General features: G+C 42.5%; 1 protein-coding gene across 1 annotated transcript in view; it reads left to right on the top strand.

The window, feature by feature from the left end:
- Positions 1-15009, top strand: part of TMEM183A (transmembrane protein 183A) — a 112995-nt gene that overhangs the window by 83900 nt on the left and 14086 nt on the right. Inside the window, exons 6-7 of the mRNA XM_078644119.1 lie at positions 3695-3775; positions 4445-4600. Of these exons, the coding sequence (XP_078500245.1) occupies positions 3695-3775; positions 4445-4600 (237 nt within the window). The remainder of the gene's footprint in view (positions 1-3694; positions 3776-4444; positions 4601-15009) is intronic.

The raw sequence follows: 15009 nt of genomic DNA, 5'->3' as shown, positions 1-15009 counted from the left end.
TCTTGATCTTCTTTCTTCTTTTCGTATCTGGATCTGAGGAAGGAAGGTTCAGGGAGCCCCTAAATACTGAATTTAGGGGCGTTACAGGTAGGGCAAGGGCTGGGTCCCTGTCCTGGGGTGAGTACACACCCTAGCCTGCTCCTCTCCTGTGGGAGGGGGGCAGGAGCCTAGCTGGGATTGGGCAGGGCTTCCCATCTACAAGATGGCCGGAGCCCGGGGTCGTGCTTCACCTCGTCTCCCCCAACTGAGGGGTGGGGTTGGCACAGGCTGGCACACCCCCCTTCCTGATGTATTTTTTCCCACCAGTCTTCCCGCCAGAGTGGGGGTTAGAACTGGTGGGGGCCAGTTGCTGGATACAGCAAATTTTCTGGAGAAGCTCACAGATGCGGCATGCCTTTGAAGCTTCCCCCCTGCCCATCCTGGGGGAGGAGACCTAGCACCTCGCCCAGGATGTGCATTGTTGCAGGCCCAGGAGAGCGGAGGGCTCTCCACCCAGGGGTCCAGCAACATGTCTGCTGTGTGGCAGCCTCTGCAGCCACTCATCCCAGACGTGGATTGTAGGTTAGGATTTCAGAGGGCGTCTCTAAGATGCCCTCTGGTGCATTTTACATTAAATCCCACACTGGCATCAGTGCGGGGTTAATGTGCTGAGAAGTTTGGTACCAAACTTGTCAGTCTTCAGTGTAGCCATTATGGTGCTGTGGAGTTCGTAATCAAGACCTCCCAGCACCATATACTCTTAATGGCATCACTGCTCTTACAGTACCCAGGAATGGCCCTGGGTACTGTAGGGGCACAGGGCTCATGCACCTGTGCCCACACTTCTCGCATAGGGCACCCAGCTAGAGGGGTGACTGAAGTATGCCAGGGCAGTGGGTTCTGTGGGCATGGCACACGGGGATGTGGGCCATGTCGACTCTGGTTTAGTTCTGTACTTAGGCACTCAGCCTGCAAAGGTAGTGTGTGGGTGCCAGGATACAGGGCTCCTGAGGGTGGCACAATAAGTGCTGCTGCCCTCAGGGGTCTTCTCTGGTCACCATGACCTGGGTACCTAGGGTACCATTTACTAGGGGCTGACAGGTGGCCAGAGATGCCAATTGGGGTTTTAGTTTCAGCACAGTTTTAGGGAAGGAACCTGGCATAAAACCAGGCCCTGGGTACCTGGTTGGCAGGAACCCAGGGCACACTCAGTCAAAGCACATCAGCAGTTCAGAAAAAAAGTGGGGGCATACCAAGGCAAGAAAGATGGCACTTTCTCACACTAACGTTCTACTGCATAGGCTACATTTCCTTTTGCAGGCTTTGAATGAGACCTGGCTAATGAGAACTGGACATTCAGTGGAAACCAATCAACGCCTCCTGGAACAACACAGTCCGAGTCACAAGATGACTGAAACAAGCACTATTATGGTGGCGATTCTCTGCAAACCTGAAGGAAGGTCTCCCTTTCCAGCCTTTATCAGACAGAGGAATGGTAACAAATGTGTCCATGGAAGGCTCTGGTGCTCACCTGCAAGAGCTATTGACCAGAGGCCTCTGGTTAGAGGAATAATTGATGTTCCACATCAATGTTCTAAAGCTCTTGCCTTAACACTTAGCCTACAGGTGTCCTACAAAGACTAGCAGGGCAAGAGGTTCTCATCAGGACAGACAATACATCTATGTTTTACATAACAAAGCAAGGGTTAACATGGTCTCACCCTCTCACGGAAGAGGCTCTGCTTCTATGCGATTGGGACATTTCTCACAAAGTCGACATTGCCGGCAAATACCTGTCAGGACTCCAAAACAATTAGGGAGACACTCTGTCGACAACTCTGACCGCTATGAGTGGTTACTCCACCAAGACAAATTTGAATACATATTCAGACAATTAATCTGTTTGCTATTCAGAGCAATAAGAAACGCGAGTGCTTCACAAGCAGGATTTGGCAACCGGGGTGCATTGGCAACGCCCTTTTAATCAGAAGGTCCAGCATTTTTGCCTACTTTTTTTTTCTCTGTTTCCCCTGATCCCTATGGGTTTGAGGAAGGCAAAGACAGATCACAGCACTCTGATCCTCATCGCTACTGCGTAGCTACTCCTGTATTGATACCGCAAACTCATGCAACTAACAGCTCTTCCCTAGATACCTATGAAACCACTCCAAGCTTCTCTCCTGACACAGTGGACAGATACTCCATCACAACCTAAGTCATCGAACCTGACATTGTGTTCCTGATCCCCTAGAGTTTGGCCAATTAGATTTACCAACAGAATATAGCAACAGCATAGTTCTAGTACAAGCATTGGAAACTGTAAAGACATACAATGCCAAATGTATATATATGTATTTATAGTGCACAGTTCACACTTGCAGACACCATGGTACTAGAACATAGGTACGAGAAGTAGTGAAAAGAAACAACCAGAAGCTGGCTGAAAAGTAAAGTTTTCAGCTGTTTGGGAAACAAAGAGTGCAGAATAATCTAATGACCTTCAAGAGTCACATTATTTCAGTGTGTTGGACCCAGGGTTCTAAAAGATCTTTCACACTGCCAAATAGTCGCTTGGAAGATAGAGTAACAAGGAGGACCATGATCTAAGAACTGTATAGGGAAGTGTAACTAATAACCACAGAAAAGGAGGCAGCTTCAGACCTGAATTATAGAAAAATAGGTCTTAAGGGGAAGCTCCTTAACAAGAAGTCAGTGAAGGGAGCACCTTTCCCCTGAAAGATGGTCAGCTTCTGTAAGTGTGCTGCCAAACTTATTGTTATATTCTTGATTCTTTACAGTTTCATTACCTGATAGTCCAGGGGCTGTTCTCATTGTCCAGATGTGAGCGATTAGTGGAATTTATCACCATGGCGCAGTTCTTTACAAGAGAAAAAAGGAAGGATTTTCCTGAGTTTTCAACAAAAGGAAGTAAGCATCCTAGGTATTCTACACTTGATGAGAGCTTGGTCCATCCAGATTCTAAGAGTGCACTCCTCTGTGGCCCTAGAGTGAAAATCTCTCAGGCATGATTATCCGAGGGACCTAATCTATAACAAATGAAGATTGTGACCCTAATTACAATGTCAGGCCAGCCCGCCGATATCCAGGGCATCAGCCCGACCGCTGCATGTTGATGCAGCCGGTCAGACCGCAGAGGTCTAATTTCAAAGCAGGACAACACTTGAAATCCAAAGCTCTTGATCGATTCTCCAACATTTAGATGTTTAAGTATGGGTAAGTTCACAGAATCTTGATGGACTCAACAGCCAAGCATTTGGAAGCGGGCATGGAGATGGTTAGCGTGTATCTCCCTGTAAGGATGGAATCAAGAAACCAATCCAGAATTGTAAGCCTTACCTATGCAGTATATAATCGGGTCGGTAAAATTAGTATCTTCTTTGTATTAAGATTCATTAACCTTCCAGTAGTCCTTATGGCAGTTTCAAATTGCATGTGATACACCTGAGAAAGACGGGCAACCCCAGAAATGATGGGCCACGGTTAGATGTAAGGCTACATAACAATGTCTAATCCCTATATGCTCTTGTCATCCCTTGGTGTTGTAAACCTTTTAATGGACTGTAGACCCAGTTTACTGATGGAATGCATTGATTATGTAGCTTATTTTGTTTGTTTGGAGGGTTATATTACTTCTTTGTAACAGTTTGTACGTATGAATAAAGTGATTTGCTTATTTTTGCATTCTTATTGGCAGTGTTTACTTTTCTGGTGCAGAAAGACTATTGCGATTCGGCAAGAACCAATGTGGGAGTTTAACTTCAAGTTCCAAAAGCAGGTATTGACACATGTTTTTAAAGTTCCTCGGAGCACTTAAAGTGACAATAGTAGGTCAAAATGTCATAGTATAATTCTATATTGTGTGGCAACTGAGGATAACATGCCGTTAATTTTGACTGGAGACTGGCAGCTTTAGTGTGAAGGTTGTTTATTCTATTAAGACCTCTGTTTGTTTTCACAGCAATGTATAATAATTTCATCATTTTATGTCTGCATTTTTTTTCATGCCATTAATGAGATGGTCTGAATGCTATCCACTTAAAGGGGAGAAGGTGACGTTTTAATGCAAAACAAGAATGACAAAGCCAATCATTTTTGCTTCGGTAAAGTAAAAAAGAATTCTTATGCCTCAGTAAGACAGAAAGAGCAGGGACAACCAGCAGCAGTTCGAGCTTGCACACACAGCTAAAATACAGTACAAACCACAGCAGTCCTTGCTTGTCCTGGCATTCCTAGCAGCAGCAGTACAAGCTTCCCTAGTACAACCTTCATCCTCGGCATAAGACTGTTACCTAACTTGCAGTTAATGATGTTCCATTTATTCGAATTTTTCCTGAGTTTATTCCTGTTCTCTTTTGGGAATAGCCATTGGTGTCTATTCTGAAGGGTTTTAGAGGTGATAAATATTTGTCAAGCGCGAGGGTATTTACAATTTCAATTTCTCCAGTTTCCTAGATCCAAGAAGAACAGTCATCCTGTACTGCGGCCTCCTTCTAGATATGAGGAAGTGCATACTAACCCAGATCAGGACTGCTGCCTGCTGCAAGTCACCACCCTCAATTTTATATTTATACCAGTTGTCATGGGCATGACATTATCCTGTGTAAGTGTGTGATAATCATATATTTTTTTATCTATAGCATATTTCCAGATTCTTTCCTTGCTAATCAGGTGGGCTTTACACTGTTTTAAGAACATGCTAAATGAAATGCCACACCATTCAAAATACAAGCCAAAAACCTTCCCACCTATGATCGGCCTCTTGCTTTGATATTTTTATCCACTTGACTCTTTTGTACTCCCAAGCATATGTTTCTGGCACATCATTTTATGTTTCACTTCCAGCACTTCCTAGGTTTCAATTCTGTGCCTCAAAAAATTGTTTGCAGACACTACTATATCAAGAAAAACCTACGGTGTTTTTTACGCACTAGTCATTCGTTCGTGTGATTGGTATACCAAGCCTAAAAACCCAATTCCCCAATCTGCCATACCAACCCAGTTTAGCCTATACCAGTACTGGCTCTTGCACTTGCTTGTTGCTTGAGTAGTCAGACACTCACAGGAAGTTGCAAAAGTGTCTGGGTATCAGACAGGAAATTAAGAGCTACAGGTACCACTTGTCATGAGTATTATATCTCTACTAGGTATTCCCCTTCTTAAGTTACATTTACAAATCAGTCAAGAGTGAATATGGGATTAATAGAATGCAATTTAGTTTATATTGTTCTGTTCTGTAATGTGATAATCCAGTTTGATTTAATATATTTTCAGTATTTAATCTAAATGCTGTCTGCTCTGTTTAACATTATTTGTTATTGATTTCTAAAGAATTGGTAGGTTGATAACTACATGTCCTGTTTATTAGAATTGCAGTCAAATTCAGTTTATTAGGATCACGGTCCATTAAACTAAAGCACTTAGTAAAACATTGAATTACAATAAATTAGTTGAGAACCCAATATAATCTCCTCTAGCAACAGCAGTACACCCATAACTCAAATAGCATAAAATTGTTAAAGTGTAAGGATAAATAATTCTGCTCCTCTAAATTTTTTAGGGCAAAGATTATACATAATATTTCAAAACCATTAGCTTCCTTGTTATGATCTGAGATACCTTTACAGTAGCACATATTGGATCAAGAGTATGTATAGCAAATAAAACACATGAATTGCTTTTTAGGGCTCGGGCCTACGTCACTACGAAGTGGGGGCGGAGCTTCCGAGCTCTTATGTATTTGAAAAAAAAAGAATTCTGAAAGGGGTCCGGGCTGCCACATTCCTTAGTGCGCGCCGCGGTTTTTATGGCATCTGCCTAGTGATTCGTCTTCGCTGTGCTGTCTATTTAGTAGCCTTGACGTGATAGGCTATATTTACTTTTCGTCCGTCATTTATTTCAGTTTCATGGCATATTGTCTATGGTTACGTGCACGGCAGACTTATTAATCTTAATTAGGAGCTGTCAGGGTGGCCGTGTAATGCATTCCAGACGGTGTGCGCGCGTTCACCATAGAGCAGTGCGTTTGTCGGGTGCACACAGGCATAGCGAATCAGTGTCATAGCGAAAAGACAACATTTTGTCACGTCTGTTATGAATTTATGACTTGTAATTTCAGGTAGGTTACATCAGCTCGATTAATGTTTCAACCACGGCCTGTTTCGAATACAAGTTCAGTTGTTATATAGTCCCGAATTCAAAATGGTCTCTCGCAGTAAAGTTTTCTACGAGTTGAATTTAATTCTGACAGGGTCCGTTTTGCATGCATGTGTTTAAATCACAAAGGCGACATGCAAGGGAAGTGTACAATTGATGTGGGTTTTTTTTTCTCGGTTTGTGTTTATTAAATGAGTGCAGTTGGAGGCATGAAAGGGCTCTTGGCAACAGGCGATGAAAGCTGGGAGGCGTGATGTGGCCTCTTTGTTTCCGTAGTGCTGGTCGGTGACGGCGCGCTATTCTTCTGCTGCGGTTGATGGATGACCTGCTCAGAGGAGGGCAGATCTGAGGGAATGGCCTGCCGACAACGAAACGTCATCTGTGTGACTGGAGGGTTTTTAAATACTAAAGTTGTGGCCACCAACGAGACTTGCCTCTTCTTCGTAGTTCAAGAACTTGTCTTAAACAAAAACGTCACCGCTTAATAAATCATTATCTCGCTTAAGACCGCTAGCACGCTTTTTAGAAGCAGTTTGCAACCCACACAAGTTTGAGGAAAGTTCTTAACACGCTCCACCCCTTGAAGGTGACCGTGACTTCTTATGCTTCGTTTTTCGGTCATCTTTTTTATTTCGGTTAATGGGGAAATATGATCTAGGAACCTACCAATTGGGTAAAGGCGATTATCAGAAGGCGGCACCATGAGCAGAAGACTTCAGGACAGCCACGCTACGTATTGCAGTAATACCCTCAGCTGTAAAAAAAAAAAAAAAATCTGACAAAATGTAAAGTTGTCCGGGGCTTACGGTAATGGTTACAGACTACATTAAATGTTCTTTGGGGATAAACCAGCTGCTGCAAACAACTGTCTGACCTGCAAGTCTTGGGGTATAATAGTGGTAAGATGCAACCAGTGGTTATTGCGCTCGAGAGATCTGTGTGTAACCTCTGGCCGTAGGTTTGAATGTTAAAATAGTTCAAATGATTAATATGCCTATTTCAGAATATAGCGTATATTTGTAGATCACATATTTATGTGTAACATAGACTAGTGGGATAGCGAGTTTCTTGCTTAGAGCCTTGTACAACCCGCATGTTTTAGACTACAGGTGAAATAGCTCAGGGAATTATGTCCTAGCTGCAAACTGCAGCATAAAAACAAGGATAACAGGGGAGATAAATAAATACACCTTCTCTTTTTTTCAAATGGATATCCGCTTCAAAGTCAGGACATTATGTATATTGATGACCTGGGTCTTCGTCAACCACATCTTTAATAATATGGTGAATTTACCTTGCTAGACGTGCACCTTCCAGCGAACCATGAAACCCGGGCTTTTCACACCTTGCTTTTGCCAGCTGCAGGCACTCACTAGGAGAGAACACAGTCTCCCTGCTCGTGCAGAGTGCAGAGTGGTAGTGCAGAGTGGTAGTGCAGAGTGGTAGTGCAGAGTGGTAGTGCAGATTGAGAGTGTGAGTGGTAGTGCAGATTGAGAGTGCGAGTGGTAGTGCAGAGTGCAGATTGAGAGTGCGAGTGGTAGTGCAGAGTGCAGATTGGTAGTGCAGAGTGCAGATTGGTAGTGCAGAGTGCAGATTGGTAGTGCAGAGTGCAGATTGGTAGTGCAGAGTGCTAGTGCAGAGTGGTAGTGCAGAGTGGTAGTGCAGAGTGCAGAGTGGTAGTGCAGAGTGGTAGTGCAGAGTGGTAGTGCAGAGTGGTAGTGCAGAGTGGTAGTGCAGAGTGGTAGTGCAGAGTGGTAGTGCAGAGTGCAGAGTGGTAGTGCAGAGTGCAGATTGAGAGTGCAGATTGAGAGTGCAGATTGGTAGTGCAGAGTGCAGAGTGGTAGTGCAGAGTGCCTAAAACACATTGCCATTTACAATGCCATTATCTCTAACTTAAAACAAACCCGAGGCCTAATGCATTCCTAATGCTTGTTAGAAGTAGGTTATACCATACATATTTAAAATGGGTTTTAAAAATCTATGTCTTTCTACTGAGACAAGTGACAATCCAATAAAATAAGTACATTACAACATTTCATATTTAAAGCACATCTCAAGTAACCTCCAATCTTCTTATCCCATTCGATAACTTAGGCCAGCCAAAAAGTGTTAACACCAATTCTAAATTTTTTAATTCCCTGTTGCATGGCTTGTCTGAGAGCAGTGAGATATAAGGGAATGTCATTTCATTATACCAGAAGTGTAAATTGCACCCTTAAGCGTAAATCCTTATCCCGTGATAATTACATTTTTATGTCTCAATCCAATATTGAAATATTCTTTGGAACATCCAAGGTGGGAGAGTCCAAGTGAAGCAGATTCATTTTCATGTTTATCTGCTGTTTTAGTCTCGCAGCCAACCTCAGTTCACTAATCAATAGTTGTTTACAATAAAAAGCAAGTTTATCCTTATCCGCTATTAATAGTAGATTCCAGAATTTCAACTTCAGTCATACAAAGTACAAGAAGCTAATCTTGTTTCCACTCTTATTGCTTGGAAGATATTTAAAAGTGCTTTTATACACCTGCTCTCAACTTTAGTCCAATTGTGGAAGCCACTTAAAAACAACAATTTAGTGTAAATAAAGATTTTGTTTACACCATTGCTTTAAATGCTTCTAACAGTGGTAGCAGAAAAGCATCTTCATATTCCCTGCTGTAGATGAGAGCCTTCAGCTTCACTGCATCTATTTGCATCTGAAGTAAATAAGATTACAAGGTATATACAGGAATCTTCTACCCTTACCTTTTTTAGGAACCATTGAAACGTTTTCTTCATGCGACCAAAAAACATAGGTTTTTTTCTTTTGTTAGAATTATCAATGATATTTTTTCATAATATTTAATAGAAACATCCAATTGCCTTTGTTAACCTACTTGGGTTACATCCATTATCCGGAAATGTTCGGCATATAACATGCAAGATACATGTCTTCTTCCCATTTTGGCTGAGAAAGATTAAGAGTTCAATAATATAGGGGATAAATCCCTAAGATGAAGTATTTTGTTTTTGATTTCGTACCACTCCCCAGATCTACTGCTAAACAATCAACCCCATTCTGTACAATACGATTATACCAACTATTTAAATTTAACGTGCTTCCACGTGCATTAATATAATTACTGTTCAATTGGAATAGGATGAGAACATGTATCTGTTCTTCTCCAATTCAAATGACTAATCTTCTCAAACATTCAATTTGTAGTGGAAGACATAATCTTTCAAGACCCTAGGTCAAGACACATATTAAGGGGAAATGATCACCACCACCCTTCGGAAGTATGCTGAAACCCTTTACCAATTCAAAATGCCATGCTGGTACAAACACTTAGTTGTTTGGACACACTTGCATTCAGTGTTTGGTCCACCACAGATCCAATCTTGAACCCCATTGTCCAGGTCCATCCTGTGCTTCTGCTACTTGACCACGACACTCAGCCACCCTGTTGTCACTGGGATCCGAGTTAGGCTTTTGTGGTAGGTGTGGGTGTACATTCAATAGTGGGTGTATATTGTTGGTGTGCAATTCTATATGTAAAAAAATGGGCAGTACACAATACCTACATATACATGTTGACAGATTCACAACATATATGTGTAAAATAAGTCGTACTTGCCTGTCTACACAACACCATGGCTTCATCCCCTAAGCACTCTGCCGCCAGGACACCGCCAGCACAACAGGAACATCTAAATCTGCTCGGCGCAATCCTGCCGGGCTGACAGTGGCAGAGTACTTCCAGCCAGATGAGAGGACTGCTGCTGAGGTGATCTTCTGTCTCTAGCCGCAACATCTAAATACGGCGAGTGAACCTTCGTCAGCTCAAATGAGTACTTGGGACCACTGCTGAGGAGGGATGGCTTTAATACTGGCAAGATCTAAATCAGGCCCTAAATATTTACCGTCGCATGATAATAAAACAAACCAATTTATTAGTTATTCCCAATACCTCCGGCTACACGTATGTAGTTTACAGCGAAAGACGGACAACCCCCATCGCCTACATATCACACCTGTACTCTTCTGCTGAGGAAGGTTTTGTTATGTATTATTTTAGGACCCTATTGTAAGTTTCCCGATTCATGCCCTTATATAGGTATATTTCACCATATCCTTATATAGGCATAGAAATCATAACCATATTTAGGCATAACTCATGCAGTCCAAATACGGCAGGGCTACTTCCACTAGTTCCGAAAATCCACAACGATTTCTTGGAAAACTCAGCTTCAGCAGCTAGGGACTTCCCCTTGCTTGAATATTGATTTGTCCAAGAACTCATGGAGTTTTCAAAGAACTGAAACTCTTTGATGACGTTATTATGTCTAACTGTACGTCAAACTCGGCACCTTCAAGGTATAAATATGCCCACACTCGCCCAAGCAAACAGATAGTGGTTTGGAGCACGACTATCTACTTGCCTGACGTGCCCTGCTACAGCAAGTGCCGAAGGCAGCCGACCCTCCGGCAGACGCACTGAGAGAGACGCTGTCTTTTCTCCTGCCGAGAAATCCAGCTCCAGTGTTTCCAAGCTACCCTTGCGGGTTGTTGGGAAATCGAGTCCCAAGACTGACCTTCTGCATTCTAAACTAAGGTACGGAGCTGATTAGACCCTTAGAGAAATCTTGGGCAGATTCTTGGCAAAAGAATACTACATTTATGCTACACCTCACTTACTTCTTCCTTCGTACTAAGCTTAGGTTAGGTACACCGGGGTAGGCGTATATTAGAAGCACCAGTTGAGTACTTTTAGCCTCTGTTATTTATGTATGTATTTATATATGGTTTAGGAACCATACAATGCTCTTACAGTATTATTTTATTCTACAATTTATACTGTATGCATTATATTTTACAACCAGTTTTACGATTGTAGCAGTTCATTTCTTATGCTTGAGAAAGAAGACTGTTCAATAACTCCTTTTATTAAAAACGCCCGTCTTTCTATTTTCTCTGCACCTCTAGTGAAACGAAGCATGCACGATTGACTGAGTGAAATATCTATCTATTGTTTCCACGACTCTGAAGATACGTTTAATCTTGGGGAAACAAAGTTGTCATGTTTATGCTGTTGTCCGCGACTAATCCCTTCTTGTGAATTCGAGAAAGTTTCTAGTGACCTCTGAGCTAGCTGGCACACACAATTAAGTCTAGTATATTCGATACAGACCTAGTCGACCTCAGTCCTACGTCTAATCTATAGGATATATTATTCCAATGCGCAGAGCCTGTTGGGAATATAGGAACTACACTACATGGCGCCCAACGTTTGGTAAGGCACTAATTTAACGCTAGATACTAGAGTAACTCAGTTGTGCTTTTCACAAAGACCCCTTTATCCCGTTAAAACTCCAATAGACGTCTGGAGTGGGTTAAAGGATAAACTATCCGCCTTAAGCTAAGTAGGACGAAAAATGCTATGTATTAGTTTTTGGTTTTGTTCAACGTTGAAGGATACAGTGTTCCAAAATATTGTGCAACTTATCTTCATTTCCTTGAAACTTGCTCTGCAAAACTTCTTAACAAAATGTCAGACGAGGATAATCCCGGGGGCAGTGGAGCTGCAAGAACTGCAGCCCAACTGGTTTTTGACGTTACAGGGTTCTAAAAAAATGACCCGGATGCTATAATCATCCCGGAAAACGTAAGGAAAACCATAGCTATAAAGCTTATAGAAAATGGCCTATCAGCAAGAAGTGGTAGTCATATTTGTCATAGAGGCACATGAATATCGGCAGACAGAGGTATTCTATTCATGGATTGTATTTCCACAGGCAAATCCAACAACACATGTGTTCCACTTCTATAAGATTGAGGAACGTCCAGCGGAATACGTTCCTTTCGAGGACATTGACATTCCACTAACTTACCAAGAGCATCAGCTCTGGTTTAAAGGCGCCCTACAACATCAAAATCACATTACCAGTCTCGGTCCACTAGGTAGACCAGGAGCTACATGGCCGGTACTAGCCAGCTATACACCACATCCTGACATTGAACAAATGACAGGACCAGAACTGTTAGCTCAGCTAAAACAATTTAATTAAAATACATAGACAATTGGTACAATATGTCATGCGGACTTTCACAGTCCAACCTGCTATAAGAATTCCACAGCACACCCCTTATCAGGGGAACACAAACAAAATCACACCACAGACTATACAGTCAGTAATCGGTAAGTTGCCCGCAAAAAGGGAACACATTCCTTTCTGGTTAGCCCAGAAAATTACTCAAATAGAGGCAGTATTTCCCCGATGGTACACCTCATGAGAAACACAGGATTCTAACAATTCGTTTACTAATGGGGATTGCATCACACGTAGAGGACTGTGACACTTGGGGTACAGTCTTTGCTTCAATCTACACAAAAACACATGGCGATAATACCAGACGTTCTGAGACAGATTCAAAATGAATATAGTCCAGAACCGGCCTTGAATCTAGATTTCAAACAGGTCTCAGCTATCTTATTAGCTAACATTAAAGGTGAAGCCGCATCAGTGGCAATCGGCCAAAAATTAAAAGAACTTGATATTACTGAGCAACCGTATGAACTTGCCAGAATTATTGAAAAATCCTATGAAGAACTAGGAAGAGATAGTTTGGGAGGGAAACCTGTAAAGCCTGAACTAACAGAAAATCCTGAAAAAGTTTTTATCAAAAACAATCTAACTACTCCTAAAAAGAAATGGGAAAATAGTAGACAGTCACTTCCTAAAGAGAAGCGCTCTCAGTCCAGAGGTAGATCTCCTCAAAAGGAGCACTCTGAAAAGAGATATAACCTTAGAAATAGGGATAATATAAGAAAACCTGATAGATATCAAGATACTGATACACTATCCTCTCGTACCTTTCAGTCTTCCTCGTAGAAATCCAAAAGAAGAGGACAATCAGAACAAAAAACGCATGAAGTCCAAAGACGATCAACACGTTCCAAAAAATAAGAAAACTCAATTCTCCAATAAGAAGGTAGGAAGTATTAAAATCAGACATGGCGAGGATCTTGTGGATACAACTCGAGAACGGGGAGTGGGCCCAGACAATGCTGGACAGCGCAGAAGAGGTCACCTTAGCTCGCAGGATCCTGAAAGATCATCTGGAGACAGTGGATCTGAGTGAATACATTCAGGTTGAAACTGCAGACACCAGGGTTAGTGTACCCCATAAGTTATATGAAGTAACACTCCGAATAGAGGGGGATATAACTAGGAAGATAAAACCACTCTTTTGGGAAAAATTATCTAAAGGTTATGACAATCTTCTAGCTGAAAAAGGCTGGCCACCTGAATTTGTCAGGGAGTGCCCACATGGCGAAGAGATCATATTGCCAGCTTTCTCTAATCATATTCCTATTCATAAAAAAAACACTTATGCCAGAAAATGGGCTGTGGCCCAGGCTCCAGCATTATATACAAATCATGTGGGATGGGATGAGGATTCTCCTCTCCATAAAATCCAGTTGAAAAATCAACCTACTGCTCAGAAGCAATATCCAGTAAAGCAGGAAGCTAAAAAAAACAAGTCAGGGAGATCTTAGATCAACTTGAATACCAATGGGTGATTGAAACATGCACCTCGTCAGTGAACAAACCTTTGTTTCCTGTCTCCAAACCAGACAATACATATCGTCTAGTTTTGGACTACAGACATTTAAACTCTTGTTGCAAAACTTTTGCAGTGCAAAATTCACACAGTGCAGCACTGATGAATAATAACTACTTTAGATATTTCAAACGGTTTCTTCTGTCAAAACATTGCACCAGAAAGCAGATACTTGACCTCTTTTTCAATAATGGGGACACAACAACACTTCTGTCGTCTCCCCCAGGGATTCAAGAACAGTCCTGGATTATTTTCAGCCAGAGTAACAGAGTTACTACAAACGTATGATGATGAGGCATTATCTTATGTCGATGACATCTACCTTACAGATGATGATTTGGAAAGGCACTTGAACAGGGTGAACACCATAATACTTGGGTTCGCCTCAGAAGGGTATAAATTTAACTTTAAAAAATCATGAATTGCCCACCTCAACGTCCTATTCTTGGGATACGAACTTTCGAGTAAAGGCAAAAGCTTGGCAGCAAACTTTTTAGAAAAATGTGCGCTGCTCCAAACTCCAGAAACGCTGAAAAATGTACAGTCAATTCTAGGATTCCTAAACTTCGGAAGAACTTGCATTCTGAATTACGCAGAAAGGGTTAAACCTCTCTACGAACTAATCAAACCTGATTTCAAAACAACTAATTGGACTCAAAAACACACAGAAATTTTGCGTTCAGTACAAACAGACATGTTGGCAACAACACACTTACAAACACGTGACTATGTACGCTACCTTGTTATCCGAATCATCCCAGGGAGATGCGGATTCACATACCCAACCTTTAACGAAGGTGAAAAGGTACCAATAGCTTACAAATCACACTTGTACACACGAGCTGAAATAAAATTCACTTCAACAGAAAAAATTCTGACAGCGGTTCAGAAAGGAGAGAGCCGCCATCGAGATAGAGTCCTTCCTCATGGCCATGAGGAAGGACTCGATCTCCTCCGGCGTCGCGTTCTGCCCAGGGACTTGCGGGTATGGAGCAGGCCGCGACGCCTGGGGCTACGGCGGAGCCACGGGAGCGGTGTCGCCCGAACCCCCGGCCGCGTCGCGCGAGCGTCGGGGGAGTCAGAGGGGCGATAGCGCCTCTTCGGCTTCTTGTACCTCTTACCTGAGGACTTCGAGCCCGAAGACTGATGACGACTCCTGAAACTGTGGTGACTCTGGCCCCGTGACCGGTCCCTCGACCTCCTTCCGGACCGGGACCTCGAGCGGCGCGGGGCTAACTGCCGGAGCTCC

Source organism: Lissotriton helveticus, chromosome 5_1, assembly GCF_964261635.1.
Source record: "Lissotriton helveticus chromosome 5_1, aLisHel1.1, whole genome shotgun sequence".
Lineage (NCBI taxonomy): Eukaryota > Metazoa > Chordata > Amphibia > Caudata > Salamandridae > Lissotriton > Lissotriton helveticus.
Note: the sequence above shows the minus strand (reverse complement) of the source record. Positions and strands in the feature narration are given on the sequence as shown.